At 42.3% G+C, this 20,591-nt stretch overlaps 1 protein-coding gene across 2 annotated transcripts in view; it reads right to left on the bottom strand.

Moving 5' to 3' along the window:
- The window catches only part of LOC115200404 (protein patched homolog 1), a 148,044-nt gene that overhangs the window by 11,806 nt on the left and 115,647 nt on the right, over positions 1–20,591 (bottom strand). For both annotated transcript variants that reach the window (XM_029763456.1, XM_029763457.1), the window contains exons 19-20: positions 5,839–5,976; positions 5,375–5,517 (exon numbers count right to left, since the gene is read on the bottom strand). In XM_029763456.1, the coding sequence (XP_029619316.1) occupies positions 5,375–5,517; positions 5,839–5,976 (281 nt within the window). The remainder of the gene's footprint in view (positions 1–5,374; positions 5,518–5,838; positions 5,977–20,591) is intronic.

Here is a 20,591-nt window from a genome sequence, read left to right as displayed (position 1 = left end):
GATGAGTGGCGTTTCAGGTAGATTCCTGTGTGACATGCAGGCTCAGGCACAGCCTTAACGCTCGACTGACGCCACAGAAACACCACAGAAGATAACACACTTGAATAATGTGACACCGGCAGGTAGAAATGTTGAAACTGTTCATCACTGCTTGCAAAATAATGTCCATACAGGTTAGAACACCTTACAATGCAAGAAGATACCAGTAGCGTTCAGCTTTGTAGGCTAACTTTCCTTGCTAGCTGACAGCTGAAGCCAACATAAATTCACTACCCCTAGTACTTTGGTTGTGATAACATGCAAACCATAACGCTGATTTCAAAGCTGATTTCCAGCAAAACTTGATTAATTTACCTAATTGGTCTCCCCCCCGCGCACACTTTTATAAATTAAGCCACTTCTCTGCAAATGATGATGAGCAGTACAATAAAATAAGTCCCAAAATTGAAAGGAAACAGATTTTTGCGATCTCTATCCCCTGAAATCAGCCAAAACAAGCTCAGTAACTCAATGTATGCACACACTCTTATTGAATATGCATTCATGTAAATAGACCTAGGATACATCTTGATTCACCCAGTTTATCAATGGACGTTTACCATTCAAATAAATGATTACCATTATGTTGTTATGTAGTTAGATTGGTAAAAACTAAGTCAAATGTACGATTGTATAATTGATTCATTAATGCATACATGGCTGTCTCTGAACATGTTTTACGTAAGAAATGTAAAACGTAATGATACTGAATGACTGAACAGAGCAGTAGCTGAGTTTGGCTGTCTGGATCAGTGCTATTCTGGGACTTTGGTTAACCAATGAGGATCACCGTAACACCGGTACATTTTGGACTTCTAATCCCTTTTAAACATTGTGTGTTTGAGCTACAGACTTCTGTACCATTGGATTCGTCTATTTCTTCTGCATCCATGAATACCCAACATTAGTCTGTGTGATTAATGGGGGCTGAACTAGAGTGGTGTTTGTGAGAGAAGGACAGATCCTGAAGGAGCCCTTGTTTTACAAAAATGTCTGTAGAATGAGAATGGTTTGAGCGAACACGCACATGTAACATGTTTTGCTTTATAACGCTCACAAGCTCCACAATAGTAGTTAGAAGGTAAGGTGTTCCTCTACATAAAAGATCATAGGAAATCCCAGGACATAGTGTCTATAATACTGTAAGGGGTTCTTCTACATAGACGATCATAGGAAACCCCAGGACATAGTGTCTATAATACTGTAAGGGGTTCTTCTACATAGAAGATCATAGGAAACCCCAGGACATTGTGTCTATAATACTGTAAGGGGTTCTTCTACATAGAGAGCATAGGAAACCACAGGACATAGTGTCTATAATACTGTAAGGGGTTCTTCTACATAGAAGATCAAAGGAAACCCCAGGGCATAGTGTCTATAATACTGTAAGGGGTTCTTCTACATAGAAGACCATAGGAAACCCCAGGACATAGTGTCTATAATACTGAATGGGGTTCTTCTACACAGAAGATCATAGGAAACCACAGGACATAGTATCTATAATACTGTAGGGGTTCTTCTACATAGAAGATCATAGGAAACCCCAGGACATAGTGTCTATAATACTGTAAGGGGTTCTTCTACATAGAGATCATAGGAAACCCCAGGACATAGTGTCTATAATACTGTAAGGGGTTCTTCTACATAGAAGACCATAGGAAACCCCAGGACATAGTGTCTATAATACTGTAAGGGGTTCTTCTACATAGAAGATCATAGGAAACCCCAGGACATAGTGTCTATAATACTGTAAGGGGTTTTTCTACATAGAGATCATAGGAAACCCCAGGACATAGTGTCTATAATACTGTAAGGGGTTCTTCTACATAGAAGATCATAGGAAACCCCAGGACATAGTGTCTATAATAATGTAAGGGGTTCTTCTACATAGAAAATCATAGGAAACCCCAGGACATAGTGTCTATAATACTGTAAGGGGTTCTTCTACATAGAAGACCATAGGAAACCCCAGGACATAGTGTCTATAATACTGTAAGGGGTTCTTCTACATAGAAGATCATAGGAAACCCCAGGACATAGTGTCTATAATACTGTAAGGGGTTCTTCTACATAGAGATCATAGGAAACCCCAGGACATAGTGTCTATAATACTGTATGGGGTTCTTCTACATAGAAGATCATAGGAAACCCCAGGACATAGTGTCTATAATACTGTAAGGGACCCTTCTACATAGAAGATCATAGGAAACCCCAGGACATAGTGTCTATAATACTGTAAGGGGTTCCTCTACATAGCAGACCATAGGAAACCCCAGGACATAGTGTCTATAATACTGTAAGGGGTTCTTCTACATAGAAAATCATATGAAACCCCAGGACATAGTGTCTATAATACTGTAAGGGGTTTTTCTACATAGAGATCATAGGAAACCCCAGGACATAGTGTCTATAATACTGTAAGGGGTTCTTCTACATAGAAGATCATAGGAAACCCCAGGACATAGTGTCTATAATACTGTAAGGGGTTCTTCTACATAGAAGATCATAGGAAACCCCAGGACATAGTGTCTATAATACTGTAAGGGGTTCTTCTACATAGAAGATCATAGGAAACCCCAGGACATAGTGTCTATAATACTGTAAGGGGTTCCTCTACATAGAAGGCCATAGGAAACCCCAGGACATAGTGTCTATAATACTGTAAGGGGTTCTTCTACATAGAGATCATAGGAAACCCCAGGACATAGTGTCTATAATACTGTAAGGGGTTCTTCTACATAGAAGATCATAGGAAACCCCAGGACATAGTGTCTATAATACTGTAAGGGGTTCTTCTACATAGAAGATCATAGGAAACCCCAGGACATAGTGTCTATAATACTGTAAGGGGTTTTTCTACATAGAGATCATAGGAAACCCCAGGACATAGTGTCTATAATACTGTAAGGGGTTCTTCTACATAGAAGATCATAGGAAACCCCAGGACATAGTGTCTATAATACTGTAAGGGGTTCCTCTACATAGAGATCATAGGAAACCCCAGGACATAGTGTCTAAAATACTGTAAGGGGTTCTTCTACATAGAAGATCATAGGAAACCCCAGGACATTGTGTCTATAATACTGTAAGGGGTTCTTCTACATAGAAGATCATAGGAAACCCCAGGACATAGTGTCTATAATACTGTAAGGGGTTCTTCTACATAGAAGATCATAGGAAACCCCAGGACATAGTGTCTATAATACTGTAAGGGGTTCCTCTACATAGAAGACCATAGGAAACCCCAGGACATAGTGTCTATAATACTGTAAGGGGTTCTTCTACATAGAGATCATAGGAAACCCCAGGACATAGTGTCTATAATACTGTAAGGGGTTCTTCTACATAGAAGATCATAGGAAACCCCAGGACATAGTGTCTATAATACTGTAAGGGGTTTTTCTACATAGAGATCATAGGAAACCCCAGGACATAGTGTCTATAATACTGTAAGGGGTTTTTCTACATAGAGATCATAGGAAACCCCAGGACATAGTGTCTATAATACTGTAAGGGGTTTTTCTACATAGAGATCATAGGAAACCCCATGACATAGTGTCTATATTACTGTAAGGGGTTCTTCTACATAGAAGATCATAGGAAACCCCAGGACATAGTGTCTATAATACTGTAAGGGGTTCTTCTACATAGAGATCATAGGAAACCCCAGGACATAGTGTCTATAATACTGTAAGGGGTTCTTCTACATAGAAGATCATAGGAAACCCCAGGACATAGTGTCTATAATACTGTAAGGGGTTCCTCTACATAGCAGACCATAGGAAACCCCAGGACATTGTGTCTATAATACTGTAAGGGGTTCTTCTACATAGAAGATCATAGGAAACCCCAGGACATAGTGTCTATAATACTGTAAGGGGTTCTTCTACATAGAAGATCATAGGAAACCCCAGGACATAGTGTCTATAATACTGTAAGGGGTTTTTCTACATAGAGATCATAGGAAACCCCAGGACATAGTGTCTATAATACTGTAAGGGGTTTTTCTACATAGAGATCATAGGAAACCCCAGGACATAGTGTCTATAATACTGTAAGGGGTTCTTCTACATAGAAGATCATAGGAAACCCCAGGACATAGTGTCTATAATACTGTAAGGGGCCCTTCTACATAGAAGATCATAGGAAACCCCAGGACATAGTGTCTATAATACTGTAAGGGGTTCCTCTACATAGCAGACCATAGGAAACCCCAGGACATAGTGTCTATAATACTGTAAGGGGTTCTTCTACATAGAAGATCATAGGAAACCCCAGGACATAGTGTCTATAATACTGTAAGGGGTTCTTCTACATAGAAGATCATAGGAAACCCCAGGACATAGTGTCTATAATACTGTAAGGGGTTCCTCTACATAGAAGGCCATGGGAAACCCCAGGACATAGTGTCTATAATACTGTAAGGGGTTCTTCTACATAGAAGATCATAGGAAACCCCAGGACATAGTGTCTATAATACTGTAAGGGGCCCTTCTACATAGAAGATCATAGGAAACCCCAGGACATAGTGTCTATAATACTGTAAGGGGTTTTTCTACATAGAGATCATAGGAAACCCCAGGACATAGTGTCTATAATACTGTAAGGGGTTCTTCTACATAGAAGATCATAGGAAACCCCAGGACATAGTGTCTATAATACTGTAAGGGGTTCTTCTACATAGAAGATCATAGGACATCCCAGGACATGAAGCTCACATAGTTGCTGTCACAAACTCCACACAGTTGTTACTGACTAATTTGATATTAATTTCCCACTGAGCAAACAATGTCTGTACTTACAGCATTCATATAAATTCATTTTTATCAGGCTTTTGCTGACATTTTTGTAATTGACACTTGTCAATAAAACTTATAAATGCAATTGTTTATGTCAAATGTTTTGTGCTTACTTGTAGAGAGTATGAGAGATTGAGTGTGTGAGAGAGTATGAGTCTCTTTCCATGAGTGTGTGCATGTGTATTTGAGTGTGTGAGAAAGTATGAGTCTCTTTCCATGAGTGTGTGCATGTGTATTTGAGTGTGTGAGAAAGTATGAGTCTCTTTCCATGAGTGTGTGCATGTGTATTTGAATGTGTGAGAAAGTATGAGTCTTTTTCCATGAGTGTGTGCATGTGTATTTGAGTGTGTGAGAGAGTATGAGTCTCTTTCCATGAGTGTGTGCATGTGTATTTGAGTGTGCATGTAGTCTTTGTGCATGAGTGTCTGTGTTCATGTGCGTGTGTACTGTATGTGTGAGTGTGTGTGTGTGTTTGTGCTGTGTGTGTGTGTGTGTGTGTGTGTGTGTGTGTGTGTCCCACAACTGGTCCCACTCACCTGACGATGAAGTCAAACTCAGAGCCTGCTAGCATGAGGACTCCTAGTAGAGTAGAGAAGGCTCCGTCCAACACAGGAGCAAACATGTGTTCTAACGCCAGCACTGCCCGTCTGTTACGGTCCCCTATCGCTGTGAGGAACGCCTGCAACGTACACACACACAACTCATCAGACACACTATAATGTCATTTGTAAATATACAAAACACTTTCTGTGTGTGTGTGTTATGTTAAGCTATTTTAGGCTTAGGGGTTAGGTTTACGGTTAGGGTTATGCTATGGTTAGAGGTTAAGGTTAGGGTGTTTTGGGTTAGAGTTTATAGAAAATAGGATTTTAGGTCCCCACAAGGATAGTAAAGGATATTGTGTGTGTGTGTGTGTGTGTGTGTGTGTGTGTGTGTGTGTGTGTGTGTGTGTGTGTGTGTGTGTGTGTGTGTGTGTGTGTGTATGTGTGTGTACACTCACTAGAGCAACATGTACAGTGAACTCTACTCCTATGCCGACAGAGGCGATGAGGATGACCACAGGAACAGCACTGAGCTTGATCCCTATCAGCCCCATCATACCAAACAGCTCCACGGTCATCAGAGACAGGACCAGCACCTGAAACAGACAGACCGCAACACAACCGTTAATGACCATTAGAGACCATCTACAGTGTTAACCCAGGGATCAACCCCAGCATGAATCCAAACATCTCCACGGTCATCAGAGACAAAATCCCCCAAAGTCCCCACAAGGATAGTAAAACAAGGAAAATTCTCCCTCGAACCAAGAACCACATCCCCATGAGGACAAATGCCATTAGGTTTAGGGTTTGGAGTTAAGAGTTTAGGGTTAGAGGTTAAGGTTAAGGTAAGGGTTAGGTTTAGGGAAAATAGCATTTTGAATGGAAATCTATTTTGGGTCCCCTCAAGGATATTTAAATGTTTTATTTTACCCTTATTTTACCAGGTAAGTTGACTGAGAACACATTCTCATTTACAGCAACAACCTGGGGAATAGTTACAGGGGAGAGGAGGGGGATGAGCCATTTGGAAGCCAGGGATGATTAGATGATCATGATGGCATGTGGGCCAGATTGGGAATTTAGCCATGACAACGGGGTTAACACCCCTACTCTTACAATAAGTGCAATGTTATATTTAGTGACCACAGAGAGTCAGGACACCTGTTTAACGTCCCATCCAAAAGACAGTAAAACATGTGTGGACTGTGTGTGTGGGTTGGTCCTTCTATACTTGTCGGGACCTAAAATACCCAGAAGTTCCCACAAGGATAGTAAAACAAGGAAAATTCTCCCTCGTGGGGACATTTCCCACGGCCCCATTAAGATAAAGGCTATTTTAAATTTAGGATTTAGGTTTAGGATTAGGGTTAAAATGAGGGTTAGAATTAGGGTTAGGGTAAGGGATTAGTGGTTAGGTTTAGGCTTAGGAGTTAGGTTTTGGGTTACGGGTTAGGGAAAATAGGATTTTGAATGGAAATGTATTTTAGGTCCCCACAAGAAAAGAAGAACAAAACGTGTGTGTGTGTGTGTGTGTGTGTTAGGGCTTGGAATTGCCAAAGACCTCACAATACAATACATTTTGATTTGATACTGCGATTTTATTGCAATTTTATGTTCCAAGCATATTGATCACTATATGTCTGCTGCAGACAGACAAGAGAGATCATGAGAAAATGTGTTTTGATCAGTAATGGAAATAAAAGTGCTGAAAATATGTTGGTTCACTATTTAAAAAGAAGATGGAAAATAAGCTATAGGATGACAAATACCAGATCTAGCAAAAGCGATTATATACATAGTTTTTAACAAATTGATACCTGGAGTCAAAGTCATCACTAGTATGTGTGTGGCCTGTAGCTGGGGGTAAGGGGTAAGGGCAGGGGTAAGGGTTTGGCTATGGGGGTTAGGATGCAGGGGATAAGGGGTGTAAGATAGGATACTGGTGGCCTGGTCTGGACAAAGCAAATGGTTCAACTTGAAGCACCGCCATAACTTGTCATTTTATTTGGTTTGTAAAGCTAGAGCAAGGGTTTCCAACAGGTAGATCGTAGCACACCTATGAGTAGCTCACCAAGCAATTCTGAAAGTACATGTATTTTTCCCATTTGGTCCATGGCAAACTGTCATAAACATACAGCTCCTGGCTACTACCCAATAAAAGTCACATTCACATTATCCCACACCTGGTTAGCCACTACTGGCTTCAAAAGCCAAACCTAACACAATATCTGCCAATTCATTCCCAGCAATATTGCCCCTGTCTGTCTGTTTGGTGTCAGGCAGAAATGGAGAGAAGAGACAGAAGAATGTATGATGGACAGGGATAGAGAGAAGTTGCTTTGCAAGATATCTATACCTGAAAGTGCATGATCTGGGTGATTTATGGTTGATATTCAGCAGTCACATGCCTAATTTACTTTGCAGAACTACTAAAATAGTGATTTTGTCAGACAGCATAGACAGCAGCTTTATAGAGATGAGATGATGACTTGGAATGAAATGATAGTCATCAAATAAAACACATATACTATACATAACAACTGAATATTTTATTAAAGTAAAGTGTGAATAAATGATGGTTAATAAGTGATAAGCAGTAACGGGCAGTCACTACCATCATGGGATTTTCATTAATTGTGTTATTCTGTGTTGTTGCAGCGTTCAACCAACATAATGCATAGCGCATTTAATGATTTAAAATGGAAAACCGGGATTATTTTGTAATAATCGAACCGAAACCGAACCAGCCTCTAAAAGCACTAATCACTCAGCACTAGATGCTAATGATAACTGTCTTGTGGGTAGACAGAAAGACTTTCCCGATAATCTTCTAAATGAAATGTTAAGTACAAAGTAGGTTTACCTGGCAGACCTATATCATGATTATTTGTATCAATTGGGTGGCCATTGTTTTACAAAATCTGGCATGACATGTACTGCAGCAGTAGGCCTAACAACAGCAACTTCGCTAGATCAACACATTCCTCTCTTGCTAGATGCACAATTAAAGGGGAATTACCCTCCAAAATGCAAATGTGTTAGTTTTTCTCTCAGACATAAAACATTTTATTCTGATGTGATTTAAGCATTGACATGGATTCAGAACATCCATTTTCATTGTTTCTCTATGAATAATTGTAGGAAAAAAACTGAAAGAAATTCAAAACAGAGAAAAATAAAACAGAAAACAGGAAAATTCAAAAGATAATTGTATGCATTCGGAAAGTATTCAGACCCCTTGACTTTTTATGTTACAGCCTTACTGTTAGGCGCGTATATGGGAGGTGAAGTCAAGTGCAGGAGAGCGGAGTATATGAAACAGGCGCACTTTAATACCGGTCAACAACGACAGCACATAAAACATACTAGTGCCATAAACACGGTCTAATACAAAAGTGCAGCGCCTAACAAAATAATCACGTAACAATAAACAATTACACACAAAGACATGATGGGGAACAGAGGACTAAATACATGTAGATTGATTGGGGAATGAAAACCAGGTGTGTATGGAACAAGACAAAACAAATGGACATATGACAAATGGAGCGGCGATGGCTAGAAAGCCGGTGACGTCGATCGCCGATCGCCGAACGCCAGCCGAACAAGGAGAGGAGCCGACTTCGGCGGAAGTCGTGACACTTATTCTAAAATGAATTAAATTGTTGTTTTTTCCCTCATCGATCTACACACAATACCCCATAATACCCCAACAAGTGACAGGAGTCTTTGAAGCGTCCTCTGAAGCCCCCTCCTGCTGTTCAAAGACCATTCACTGGCATTTTCTACAAGAATCTGCCTCCAGAAATAAAAGCTTCTCCCAAGTGGGTGTGACACCTACTCCCGTTGCCTGCTTGTAATTCCACCTGGCGATCTGTTCACCATCTGCCCTGGCCTGTCTCCCCCTGTCTGGTACAGGTACCTCCACCCCACTCACCTATCTCTTCCGAGCTTTCGCTTGCCTCCAGCACACACGCACTGTTGGGGCGAGTGACTCTGAACTTACAATGGCTAGCCCCAAGCCCCAAGTCGTTATATGCTTAATATTTTTTATGTGCATTTTGCTATTTGCCTCATGACTCCTGCGTACTTTGTTGACTACAAACTTTCTTCACCCAACCGTGGGACAGACTATGTTTGTTCCCACACTCGGGACTCTGACTCTCTATTGGTTACACAGACTTTTGGCCTCCCATCCTATTCTAACCACCTCTCGCCGGCTTTTTTTTCATGCTACCCGATGAAAATGCTGTACAATATGATCTTGTTGCCATCTGATGCACATTCAGATGTCATAAATCAGCACTGCAGAGCTCTCCCTGTCCTATGCTGTGCCTTGATTGATTTACTGTTGATGATATCTGGAAATGTGCATGTATACCCTGTTGCTAGCCCCAATTCCGACTTGTTCTCTGATATCTGCTTCACTGATTTATGCTCTCGTAAAAGCCTGGGTTTTCTGCATGTTATAACACTAGAAGCTTATTAACTAAAATGGATCAATTGAAAGTGTGGGTTCACAGCTCCAATCTAGATGTATCGGTCATTACTGAGATGTGGTTAAGGAAGAGTGTTTTGAATACTGATGTTAACCTTTATTGTTATAACCTTTTTCGGCAAGACAGATCTTCCAAAGGTGGGGGAGTGGCAATCTTTACCAAGGATCACCTTCAGCGCGCGAATGTCTCCACTAAGTCTGTCACCAAACAGTTTAATTTGCTGGTTTAAAGCATTAAACTTCCAAATAGCTATTTTGTGACGGTTGCTGGGTGCTATCGTCCTCCATCAGCACCGGCCTGTACCCTACCGGCCCTAAGCTCTCTCCTGGCCCCTTATACTAAGTCTGAATTTGTCCTGCTAGGTGACCTAATCTGGGACATGCTTAAACCACCTGACCAAGTCCTAAAGCAATGGGACTCCCGATATCTTTCTCAGATTATTACCAATCCCACAAGGTATGACTTTAAACAGGTATCAGTCTGGTGTTTTCTGTAATGACCTTAGTGATCACTGTTTTACAGCCTGTGTTCGTAATGGCTGCTCAGTGAAACGATCTGTCCTGATTTGTCATAGACACTTGCTAAAAAACTTTAATGAGCAAGCCTTTGTTCATGAACTGGCCTCTGTAAAATGGTATAGAATCAGCTTGATCCCCTCTGTCGAAGACGCTTGGACCTTTTTAAAAAATATTTTCAGTGGTATTGTTAAAAAACACACCCCCATAAAGAAAATGAGAATTAAAAACAGGTTCAGCTAGGGATGCACGATATATCGGTGAACATATCGGTATTGCTAAAAATGCCAACATCGGTATCGGCCGATGTCTAGTTTAATGCCGATGTTAAAAACGATGTTTGAGTTTGTTTGAGTTTATTTTATTTTTACAGGGACAGTGCACATTAATCAACGTTTCAGTAAAAGTGCCGGTTTTAGCCAGCCGGCTAATTTTCAACCGCAGTCCCTGGGCAGGTTATTAAAAACAATTACAATATAGACAATCATAGAACAGTGAGCACACGCAGAGTAACATAGGACAAGCAAGACATAGCATAAAGACAGAGCAACATAGGACAAGCAAGATGTAGCATACAGACAGAGCAACATAGAACAAAAAGCAACAAGACAAAATCCATAAAAACAAAGTGTTTCCACACCTCACAAGCTACAGACAACAGACAACATGGAAAGCGGCAATACACAGCTAGTGATTATGTTCACAAATCTGATTGACCTTTAGCCATGTCTTCATGCATTTTGTGAAAGTGTGATATGTGGTGCAGTTATGTGTGTCTGATGGCAGTGTATTCCAGACATGGGACGCTCTGACAGAGAAAGCGGATTTACTAAAGGTGCTTTTCCTTAAGGGAACTATACAGTCACCTCTCATGGCAGACCTTGTGGATCTGCTGCCATATGTTTGGATTTTCTGTTTAACAAAAGTACTGAGTGGAGGGGGAGCTAGGCCATTTAGGATCTTGAATACAAGACATGCGTCGGTGTATTGCACCAGATTTTCCCAACTCAGGAGCTCATGCTTTCTGAGGATGTAACAGTGATGATGGCTATTGGGCTTCCTATCGAGCACTTTGAGAGCCTGTTTGTAGACAGACTGAATAGGTTTTAATGTTGTATAGCAAGCTTGGGTCCAACTAGTCAAGCAGTATGTTAAGTGGGGGAGTATCATCGATTTGAAGTACATTCTTGCTACCTCTGTGGTCAAACAATTTCGTATAAATCGGAAATTAGCTAGGTTGAATTTGGTTATTTGAATTACCTTTATCACATGCTTTTTAAAAGAGAGGTTGGAATCAAGTATGATTCCAAGGTACTTAAAATCAGATACCACCTGGAGCTTCTCCCCTGACACATAGACATCTGGCTCAGTAGCATCTGTTGCCCTCTTTGTGAAGAACATGCAAACTGTTTTTTTCACATTGAGATGCAAACACGAGTCACTGAGCCACTTTGTAACCTGGACCATTACAGTAGTGAGTTCTTGTGCAGCTTGTTGTTTGCTCTTTGCATGCACATATATCACTGTATCATCTGCATACATTTGAACTTCAGACCCAGTGCAGACGGAAGGCAGATCATTAATGTACAGGCTGAACAAGAGGGGCCCCAGTATTGACCCTTGGGGCACGCCCACATCATAGCTAAGAGTGGGCGACAGCTCATTGCTCACTCTGACACACTGAGTTCTGCCTTCAAGGTATGATTTCATCCATCTCAAGGCATCGGGGGAAAAGTTGAACTTGGACAATTTTGTGATGAGAATCTCATGGTTAACAGTATCGAAAGCCTTCCTTAGGTCCAGAAACACAGCCCCAACAACGCCCCCTTTGTCCATCTTGGACTTCACATTTTCCAGAAGAAAGCAGTTGGCCGTTTCTGTGGAGTGTTTCGCTCTGAAGCCAAACTGCATGGAGTGTAATGTGAAGGGGCTGTTGTTGAGGTGGGAAATCAGTTGTTCTGCTACACACTTTTCAACAACCTTCGACACTACAGGTAGTATACTAATGGGCCTGTAGTTACTCACGTCAGCAGGGTTGCCCGATTTAAAGATGGCCGTTATTATGGCTGACTTCCATACCCTTGGAAACACCCCCAGACCAATAGATGTGTTGGTGACCTTAGTAATGGGGCCAATGAGTGACTCTTTGTAGTTTTTAAGAACGGTAGAGTCCAGCCCAAACACATCTTTGGATTTAGAGTTCTTTAGTGAGCTAATCACCTTGTTCACCTTTGACTCAGAAACCTCCCTTATGATGAAGACAGGTTGAGCGTCATTCACTAGCACTGAGCCCAATAAACCAGTGGAGGGGTTCTGTGTCAGTACCATGACAGAGTCAATAAAGTAGGAATTGAAGGCTATTGCTATTTCGACTGCATCCTGTGTTAGATTGTTATTCACCATGATTTCTAGTCTTTTTGCAGTTTTACTATGGTCTTTCCCTGTTAACTTTTTTAGATTCTCCCAGATCAATTTTGAATTTACCTTTGCCTCACCAATTATGTTAATAAAAAAGTTTGCCTTGGCCTGTCTGATTTCTTTCATCACCTTATTTCTCAACATGGTAAACCTACGTCTGTCATGCTCTAATTTGGATTTTAGGGCTGTTTTTAGAGCATAATCTCGTTCTTTCATCAATTTCCAAATTTCTCCATTTAGCCAAGGAAGAGTGCTCTTTTGGCCAGGTTTGGATTTGATTTTCTTTAGGAAACCATTTATTGTAGCCTGGATTGTGGATAGAAAAACCTCACTATCAGCTTCCACGTCTGTATAGGACAAGAGATCATTCCAGTTAATTCCATTAATTGCGTTTTCAAAATAGTTTAATTCACTCTTAGGTATTCTTAGTTGATCCGGCTTTCTAACAGTAGAGAGCTTAAACCTGCTCTTAGACAACTTTCTGGCTATAAGTGTCAAATTATGATCAGACAGCCCAGTAACCATATTGAATGATTTAGTCACTCTCTCTGGTTTATTACTGAACACCAAATCAATCTGTGTTTTAGAGCAACAAGTCACCCTGGTTGGCCCTTTAACGAGCTGTGTAAGGTCAAAGGTATTAGTGATCCGTTTGAGGGTTTTCCTACAAGCCTTGTCTTCATAATTAATATTAAAATCTCCCATTAAGATGACCTCCTTCCCAAAATCACATTCCCTAAGCATGTTATTAAACTGATCAAAAACACACTTTTGGTGGAAGGTGGTCTATACATTCCAATAAGGGTAAAAGACATTTGGGGAGACAGTGTAACGTTCAGGCCAATACATTCTAGTTCATTATCACATGACCACTCAATTTGTTTACATCGGATATGTTCTTTAACGTAAATCATCAGACCCCCTCCTCTTCCTTCAATCCTGTCTCTCCTGAAAACATTGTAGCCAGGCACAATCAAAGCAGCACATGGAGAGTTTTTATGGAGCCATGTCTCTGAGAGGCAGAGGAAGTCAAGGTTGGAGTCTGTGAATAGATGTTGAATTTGATCACTTTTTGGAATGACACTACGAATGTTCAAGTGCCCTCCTAGTAGTCCCTTGGGCTTAGCCCGTGGGTCCCAGATGACTCGAGTGTGATTGACACATTGAAAAAAGTTACATTTTCTGTGTTTTCTGACAGCTGGGTTTAGGCCGTTTTGATTAGGGGCAGTTCGGTAGCGGAACCAACAATCCCTCCCGCTTGCACTGGATGTGGGGAACTAATTAAAACAACTTGCGTACCAGAAGCAAAGTCAGGGATCGCATATAGCGGCTTGGGTATGTTTGAAGAGTCAAAATCTATCCTGGAGCCGGGTGAATCGAGAGAAACCATGGGACTATAGCACTCACCCACTTCCACAGCGGCGATGATCTGTGGACGAGGCCATCCCCTGCTTTCCACTCCGGTGAGTATCGCTGGCTCGGTGATGTTAGGCCCAGGATTAAGTTGCACATCCCCGGAGAGCAGCAGGGTAGTGAACAGGTAGTTTAACAGTTTCCGATAAATGTTGGACTTGTGTTTGTCACGCCTAAGCGGTTCAGTGGAATAGGGAGCGAGGTAGACTTGGCCATTATTCAGAACATTATGGTATGCTGTGTATAGTCCGCTCCGGTGGATCGGTGAACCAATGTGTTTGGTGTAGATATTCTCCGGCAGTAGATTTGTGTCATCCCAGCAAGGACGCACTGAGATTATCAGTAGAGCAGCTACATAACTGACAATCATGGCAAAGTACATGTTTTACCGGAGACACGTTCCCGGTAAAAAAAAAAACTCCTTTGTTGTAAACTGTTAAAAATGTTAAAAATGTTAGGTAAAATGTTAGGTACAATAGCAAAAAAGTTGTCTGATACAGTTCAGCAGGTCTCAGCCTTGTGTGGCCTACCACTGTGTGGGCAGAAATGAAAAAGCGCGCGCGTTTGAGGAGGTGACCTCTCACCTCTCTGGCTGTTGTGTTCTGTAACAAAGGCTTCAGCTGCTCCCAGAAGGTGGAGATCCACATGTCAAAGCTACCGTACAGGACATAATGACTCCACATAATGACTCCACATAAACTTTTGCGCTACATGTGCAACACAGCATTCCTAATCTAGGCCATAATGTCTGCTGTTTGGATCAAGCAGTCAACAAGTCGAGCAGCCATTTGAAAGAGTAAGAACATTTCAGCGAGACAACTCAAAGGTGAAATCCATTAAAGCCAAGATAATGGAATTCATTGCCCTTGACAATCAACCGTTCTCTGTTGTGGGTGATGTTGGCTTTCGCTGACTGGTCGAGCACCAGTACACACTACCAAGTGCACTATTTTTCAGATGTTGCCCTACCGCAGTTACACAATAATAGCGTCACTTCTATTAGCTTCACAACATACATACTATGGAATGCCGTTTGGGTCTTTGCCTGTCAAAAAAAATACAGTAGCACTGTCAAAGCTGTACAAAAAAGTCTGCAAACAAGCAAACACCGGCCACAAACGATGCGTTTACAATACTGCATTGGTAATAAAGCATCATTTGTTTCGACATCAACTTCTGATACACGTCAAATAGTGTTATTTGACATGTATCTTTTTTAACACGCAAAGACCCAAATGGCCTTCCATTGAAATCCTGGTTGAGAATGAAACGACTGAACAACGAAACAGCACAGCAAGTAAGTGAAAGAAATAGGTTTTGATCATGTTTTACTGGTAATGGGGACATATGTAAATGCCAACAAAATAACTTCTTGGGCAGTGTGGTGTGTGTGTTTGTGTAACCTTTATTTAACTAGGCAAGTCAGTTAAGAAGAAATTCTTATTTACAATGATGGCTCGGACGACGCTGGGCCAATTGTGCACCGCCCCATGGGACTCCCAATCACGGCCGGATGTGATACAACCTGGATTCGAACCGGGGACTGTAGTGACGCCTCTTGCACTAAGATGCAGTGCCTTAGACCGCAGAGTCCATGTGTGTTAACTTTTTAACTGTACTGGAATGATTAAAATGTTGTTTTTTTTGGCAAGGAAAACATCGGATATCGGTATCGGCCAAAAATGTCAAAATATCGGTGCATCACTAAGTTCAGCCCCTGGTTCGACCGTGATCTTGCAGAGTTACTCCACTTCAAGAATTGCATTTGGTGAAAGGCTTGGCACATGCATACTCAGGCTGACTGGCTATCGTTCAGGCAAATGATAAATATGTGCACTCAGGCTATCCGGAAGGCCAAAGTTAGTTACTTTAAGGAACAGTTCTCTCTCTGTGGGTCTAACCCCAAGAAGTTCAGGAAAACGGTTAAAGACCTGGAGAATAAACCCTCCTCCTCACAGCTGCCCATGTCCCTTAATGTTGATGTGGTTGTTACTAACAAGAAGCACATGGCTGAGCTCTTTAATCACCACTTCATTAAGTCAGGATTCCAGTTTGACTCAGCCATGCCTCCCTGCCCGTCCAACATTTCCTCATCTCCCACCCCTTCTAATGCGACTATCCCCAATGTTTCTGTCTCTTTTTCCCCTGCCCCGCTACAAAGTTCCTCTCTGAAGGCAGTCAATGAGTCCGAGGTGCTAAAGGAGCTCCTTAAACTTGACCTAAAAAAACATCTGGGTCAGATGGTTTAGGCCCTTTCTTCTTTAAGGTTGCTGCCCCTATCATCACCAAGCCTATCTCCAACCTTTTTAACCTGTCTCTGCTTTCTGGGGAGGTTCCCATTGCTTGGAAGGCAGCCACAGTTCGTCCTTTATTTAAAGGGGGAGATCAAGCTGATCCTAACTGTTATAGGCCTATTTATATTTTGCCCTGTTTATCAAAAGTGTTGTAAAAGCTTGTCAATAATCAACTGACTGGCTTTCTTGATGTCTATAGTATTCTCTCGGGTATGCAATCTGGTTTGCGCTCAGGTTATGGGTGTGTCACTGCAACCTTAAAGGTCTTCAATGATGTCACCATTGCCCTTGATTCTAAGTGTTATTGTGCTGCTATTTTATTTGACTTGGCCAAAGCTTTTGATACGGTAGACCATTCCATTCTTGTGGGCCAGCTAAGGAGTATTGGTGTCTCTGAGGGGTCTTTGGCCTGGTTTGCTAACTACCTCTCTCAAAGAGTGCAGTGTATAAAGTCAAAAAATCTGCTGTCTCAGCCACTGCCTGTCGCCAAGGGAGTACCCCAAGGCTCGATCCTAGGCCCCACACTCTTCTCAATTTACACCAACAACATAGCTCAGGCAGTAGGAAGCTCTCTCATCCATTTATATGCAGATGATACAGTCATACTCAGCTGGCCCCTACCCAGATTTTGTGTTACATTCTCTACAACAAAGCTTTCTTAGTGTCCAACAAGCTTTCTCTACCCTTAACCTTGTTCTGAACACCTCCAAAACAAAGGTCATGTGGTTTGGTAAGAAGGATGCCCCTCTTCCCACAGGTGTTATTACTACCTCTGAGGGTTTAGAGCTTGAGGTTGTCACCCCATACAAATACTTGGGAGTATGGCTAGACGGTGCACTGTCCTTCTCTCAGCACATATCAAAGCTGCAGGCTAAAGTTAAATCTAGACTTGGTTTCCTCTATCGTAATCGCTCCTCTTTCACCCCAGCTGCCAAACTAACCCTGATTCAGATGACCATCCTACCCATGCTAGATTACGGATACATAATTTCTAGATTGGCAGGTAAGGGTGCTCTCGAGCGGCCAGATGTTCTTTGCCATTCAGCCATCAGATTTGCCACCAATGCTCCTTATAGGACACATCACTGCACTCTATACTCCTCTGTAAACTGGTCATCTCTGTATACCCGTCGCAAGACCCACTGGTTGATGCTTATTTAGAAAACCCTTAGCCCTCACTCCCCCTTTATCTGAGATATCTACTGCAGCCCTCATCCTCCACATACAACACCCGTTCTGCCAGTCACATTCTGTTAAAGGTCCCCAAAGCACACACATCCCTGGGTCTCTCCTCTTTTCAGTTCACGCAGCTAGCGACTGGAATGAGCTGCAACAAACACTCAAACTGGACTGTTTTATCTCAATCTCTTCATTCAAAGACTCAATCATGGACACTTACTGACAGTTGTGGCTGCTTTGTGTGATGTGTTGTTGTCTCTACCTTCTTTCCCTTTGTGCTGTTGTCTGTGGCCAATAATGTTTTGTGCTGATACCATGTTGTGTTGCTACCATATTTGTTGTTATGTTGTGTTGCTACCATGCTGTGTTGTTGTCTTAGGTCTCTCTTTATGTAGTGTTGAGTTGTCTCTCTTGTTGTGATGTGTGTTTTGTCCTATATATATATATATTGTATTTATTTATTTTAATCCTAGGCCCCCGTCCCCGCAGGAGGCTTTTTGCCTTTTGGTAGGCCGTCATTGTAAATAAAAAAAAATCTTAACTGACTTGTTAAAGTTATAGTTATAGTTAATTAAATAAAGGTAAAAAAAAAATAAACAAAGAAATAAAATAATGACAAAGCAAAAACAGGTTTACAGAAATTATTGCAAATGTATTAAAATATTGAAATATCACATTTACATAACTATTCAGACACTTTACTCAGTACTTTGTTGAAGCAACTTTGGCAGTGATTACAGCCTGAAGTATTCTTGGGTATGACGCTACAAGATTGGCACACCTGTATTTCGGGAGCTTCTCCCATTGTTCTCTGCAGATCCTCTCAAGCTCCGCCAGGTTGGATGGGGAGCGTCGCTGCACAGCTATTTTCAGGGCTCTCCAGAGATGTTTGATCTGGTTCAAGTCCAGGCTCTGGCTGGGCCACTCAAGGACATTCAGAGACTTGTCCCAAAGCCATTCCTGCGTATTCTTGGCTGTATCCTTAGGGTCATTGTCCTGTTGGAAGGTGAACCTTTGCCCCAGTCTGAGGTCCTGAGCGCTCTGGAGCAGGATTTCATCAAGGATCTCTCTGTACTGTTCATCTTTCCCTCGATCCTGACTAGTCTCCCAGTCTCTGCTGCTGAAAAACATCCCCATATCATGCTGCCACCACATTGCTTTACCGTAGGGATGGTGCCAGGTTTCCTCCAGACGTGACGCTTGGCATTCAGGCCAAAGACTTAAATCTTGGTTTCATCAGACTTGTTTCTTATGGTCAGAGAGTCCTTTAGGTGCCTTTTGGCAAACTCCAAGCGGGCTGTCATGTGCTTTTTACTGAGGACTGGCTTCCGTCTGGCCACTCTACCATAAAGGCCTGATTGGTGGAGTTCTGCAGAGATGGTTGTCCTACTGAAAGGTTCTCCCATCTCCACAGACAAACTCTGGAGCACTGTCAGACTGACCATCGGGTTCTTGGTCACCTCCCTGACAAAGGCCCTTCTCCCCTGATTGCTCAGTTTGGCCGGGCGGCCAACTCTAAGAAGAGTCTTGTTGTTTCCAAACTTCTTCCATTCAAGAATGATGGAGGCCACTGTGTTTTTGGGGACCTTCAATGCTGCACACACTTTTTGGTACCCTTCCCCAGATCTGTGCCTCGACACAATCCTGTCTGCTCTACGGACAATTCCTTTGACCTCATGGCTTGGTTTTTGCTCTGACATGCACTGTCAACTGTGTGAACTTATATAGACAGGTGTGTACCTTTACAAATCATGTCCAATTAATTGAATTCACCACAGGTATGCTCCAATCAAGTTGTAGAAACATCTCAAGGATGATCAATGGAAACAAGATGCACCTGAGCTCAATTTCAAGTCTCATAGCAAAGGTTCTGATTACTTATGTAAATAAGGTATTTCATTTTTATATCTTCATAAATTTGCCAAAATTTCTAAAAAACTGTTTTTACTTTGTCATTATGGGTTATTGTGTGTAGATTGATAAGAAAAAATAATAATTTTATCCATTTTAGAATCTGGCTGTAATGTAACAAAATGTGGAGAAGGTCAAGAGTTCTGAACACTTTCCAAATTAACTCTGTGAGTGCATGTGTGTGTATGTGTGTATCACTGGAAACTCCTACAGCACATGTGTAGGAGAGAAATAGGGAAAAGGGCTGTATTTTAGGTGGGAGTGGGGGTTGCTTGGGTAACTTGTGTCCTATCCCAATTTATTTTAGGTCAGTTTCTGGGAGAGACAGAGTAGACTAAACACAACAGCACAAGATAAACACTGGGACAGGACTGGGCTAGAAAAACAGAGCAGCATGATCTCCTCTCCTCTACTCCCTGTCTCTCCTCTCCTCTCCTCCCTTCCCTTCCCTCTCTTCTCCTCTCCTTCCTTCCCTCTCCTCCACTCACTACTCCTCCCTTCTCCTCTCCTCCCTTCTCCTTTCCTCCCTTCCCTCTCCTCCACTCACCACTCCTCCCTTCTTCTCTCCTCCACTCACGACTACTCTCCTCCACTCACGACTCCTCTCCTCCCTTCCCTCTCCTTCCCTCTCCTCCCTTTCCTTTCCTCTCCTCCACTCACCACTCCTCTCCTCCCTTCTCCTCCCTTCCCTCTCCTCCACCGACCACTCCTCCCTTCTTCTCTCCTCCCATCTCTCTCCTCCACTCCCCACTCCTCTCCTCCCTTCCCTCTCCTCCACTCACCATTCGTCCCTTCTCCTCCCTTCCCTCTCCTCCACTCATCACTACTCTCCAACATTCTCTTCTCCTCCACTTACCTCCTCCCTTCCCTCTCCTCTCCTCCCTTCTCTCTCTTCCGTTCCCTCTCCTCCACTCACCACCTCTCTCCTCCCTGCCTTCCTCTCTCTCCTCTCCACACTCCCACAGTCACACAGTGTATG

This window comes from Salmo trutta, chromosome 9 (assembly GCF_901001165.1).
Source record: "Salmo trutta chromosome 9, fSalTru1.1, whole genome shotgun sequence".
Lineage (NCBI taxonomy): Eukaryota > Metazoa > Chordata > Actinopteri > Salmoniformes > Salmonidae > Salmo > Salmo trutta.
The sequence above is the reverse complement of the archived record's forward strand: the minus strand, read 5'-3'. Positions and strand labels throughout refer to the sequence as shown.